Below are 3,061 nucleotides of genomic sequence, written 5' to 3'. Positions count from 1 at the left end.
TACCATCTATTTGCAATCCTCCATTACCCATCCGTACTCTCCTTCCTTCTCCTTCCTCTTTCCTGGCTATCTCCCTGAGCCTCCATCTAACCTTTCTTTCCTCCCATGTTAAATCATCCTTTATCCTTTCCTCTCTTCCCCTTAACTTTTTCTTATTCTCCATAACTTGTCTTTTCTGTTCCCTGCTCCCTAACGTCACCATCGCCATTCCTCTCTCTCCTTCCGTCATTATTCCAACTCTTTTCACACTCTCTATTTTTTATTTACTCCTAATATTTCTAAGATCTTTTCTACTCCTCCTCTTACGTCTCCTTTTTCCATTTCTACTCTCCTAATTACTATATTTCTCTTTCTATCCTCTCGTTCCTTCCGCTCTAATTTTCTTTCTATTACCTTTATTTTTGTTTCTAATTCACCTTCTCCTAGTACCCCTGCTCCCTCCTTGCCGTCCTCTCCTACTCTTCCTTTCCCTTCCTTTATCCATTTTTCTAATTTCCTTTCTAGATTTTCTATCCTTCCTCTCATTTTCCTTCTCTCTTCCTCCCATTCCCTCTCCCTCTCTCTAAATTCCTCCCATATCTTTTCCAATTCCTTTTTTATCCCTTCTCCTTGCCCCACTAAACCATCTTTGATCTCTCTTAAATCCTCTCTTATCTCTTCTCTTAGCAATTTTATCCCTGTTATTATGTCCTTTCTTAATTCCTCCCTCAATTCCCTCTCCCATTCCTCTCTATCCTCCTCCTTTCTCTCCCCCATTGCTTTTGGTGATCTTACCATGATTTTACTTGATCTAAAAATAGACTCCTCTCCGTTCTTATCCTCTCTCTCTCTCTTCTTCTTCAAAAACTCTGATATATCTCCTACACTTCCTTTTCTCTCTTTCGAATGCTTTATCCCACCTTTCTCCATTCTCCCCTGCTTCTCTATCCTTGTTTCCCTTTTCAGCGTCTTGTTTTGTTTCCTTTTCTCTACTTATCTCCTCCTTCTCGTCTCTATTTGACTATCCTTGTTTCCCCTCTATCTACTCTCTTTGCTTCGTGCTCTGCCGCTCACTAGCGCTACCCCCACTTTTCCCTATCGCGCGCTGTTTCCCTAGCGCTCCGTCGCGTCTACCACTCTACCTATTCTATACTCCGTGCCCACTCGCCCCTAACAGCCGGCTCGTAAATACTCTTTTATTCCCTTCCCTTCTCACGCCCAGTTCTCCCTTCACTCCTTCACTCGCTCTTTCACCTCCACTCCTCACTCCTCTAATTCTCCTCTCAACCACCGTCAAACAGCACCTTCCACATACACACGTGTCACACTCTACGTACCGAAAACGGAAGTCCTCTCTGCTGTGTGTATATATATATATATATATATATATATGTGTGTGTGTGTGTGTGTGTGTGTGTGTGTGTGTAGACGGGTTTTTACTGGATTAAGTGTTCAAATTGTCTTCCGTCTGCTGCTTGACAATGACCTAATCGCAGGCAAAATTCATTTAAAACGATTCGTCTCATTTCTGGTGAGATAAGATTTACTTGGTGCAGTATGCGTTCCTTAAGGTCTGCTAAATTAACAGATTTTGTTGTGTACACATTGTTTTTAACATACTCCCATAAAAAGTAGTCCCATGGAGAAAGATCTAGTGATCTAGAAGGCCACTCCATTTCTCCACGTCTTCCTATCCATCGGTTTGGGAAAGTATCAGTTAAAAATTGACGCACTACTATTGCATAGTGTGGCGGTGCACCATCTTGTTGAAACCAAATATTTTGTATATTTCCGTTAAACAAATTGTCAATAGCAGGAACTATTTGATTTCGCAATAATTGTAGATAAGTGTTCGCATTTAAATTTCCTTCAAAAAAGAAGGGTCCGATAATACCACGTTCCCAAAAACCCGCCCACACGTTCAGTTTTTGAGGATACTGTGTGTGGAGATCACGCATCCAGTGAGGATTCTCGTCACACCAATGGCGGCAATTTTGACGATTTACTGTTCTATCTAATTCGAAAGAAGCTTCATCGGAAAAAATGATATTGTAAAGAAAAGTGTTATCATTATCGCATCGACGCATTATTTCATCGCAAAACTTATTTCTTCTATCCAAATCACATTCCGCTAGCTCCTGAGTAAATTTTATTTTAAAAGGATGCCCTTTTTCTTTCATTATAATTTTATGAATGGAAAATGTACTAACTTCAGTCGCCTGTGCTACCTTCCTTATCGAAGAATGAGGATTTTCTACAAATGATTGTGTGGTGGTTATCGATTTACACACGTTGCGTATAACAGTAACAATACTTTATTTGTGCTTTAATACACGAATCGAAGTAGGATATATTCTTTGGTATTTATGCGATACTACGCCGGACAAGACGCGCGAGGATCCGTGTAGTACCCTGTCTCGGAGAAGAAGAAGAAGAAAAACTCACTAGAGTCGTCTCTCGCGTTCTCTCCGGAATCGGACGGAGGTGTCGCCTCCATGTGGCGCTAGTGATTATCCCTAGGGGCCATAACGTCTCGCCACAATTGCATCACATCCAAACTTTTATCGAAATGTGTCGCTGATTTTGGTCTACCACTCCGCGGGCGGTCCTTGACAGATCCCGTTTTTTCGAATCGTCTGACAGTTATTTGAACTGTAGACTTTGAAATTGGTTCACGATCTGCATAAGTATCGTTAAACAAAGTCGCTACTTGTTCGAAGGACCTAACGCGGTCACCATATCCTCGCATCATCAATATTGTAATTCTTTCCCTTTCAGTCAATACCATATTGGCGACTACCGAAAGTAATTTCTTACTTTACAAAAAAAATTACTTTGACGTGATATACTACGAACAAGTAATCTGTTACTTGTATGATGAATACGATCTAGTATCAAGCATCTAATAAATTTTCTTCGATAAAGAAGAGTCCGATAACCAAAAACCCGTCGACATATTTTTTTGGGGATACTACATGTGGAGATCACATATGATTATTGGACCCTTCTTTGCTGCGCACACGCACGCACGCACGCGCGCGCACACACACACATGCACACGCACATGCACGCACACACACAT

At 41.3% G+C, this 3,061-nt stretch overlaps 1 protein-coding gene across 1 annotated transcript; it reads right to left on the bottom strand.

Moving 5' to 3' along the window:
• Nucleotides 1–252: 252 nt before the first annotated feature.
• LOC138934296 (uncharacterized protein PF3D7_1120000-like) lies at nucleotides 253–756 on the bottom strand. The gene has a single exon (XM_070297923.1). The coding sequence runs from the start codon at nucleotides 754–756 to the stop codon at nucleotides 253–255; it is 504 nt and encodes a 167-aa protein (XP_070154024.1).
• Between the last annotated feature and the right edge of the window lie 2,305 nt (nucleotides 757–3,061).

This window comes from Polyergus mexicanus, unplaced genomic scaffold, assembly GCF_030449975.1.
Source record: "Polyergus mexicanus isolate NDT 795.1 unplaced genomic scaffold, iyPolMexi1.0 SCAF_6, whole genome shotgun sequence".
Lineage (NCBI taxonomy): Eukaryota > Metazoa > Arthropoda > Insecta > Hymenoptera > Formicidae > Polyergus > Polyergus mexicanus.
Note: the sequence above shows the minus strand (reverse complement) of the source record. Positions and strands in the feature narration are given on the sequence as shown.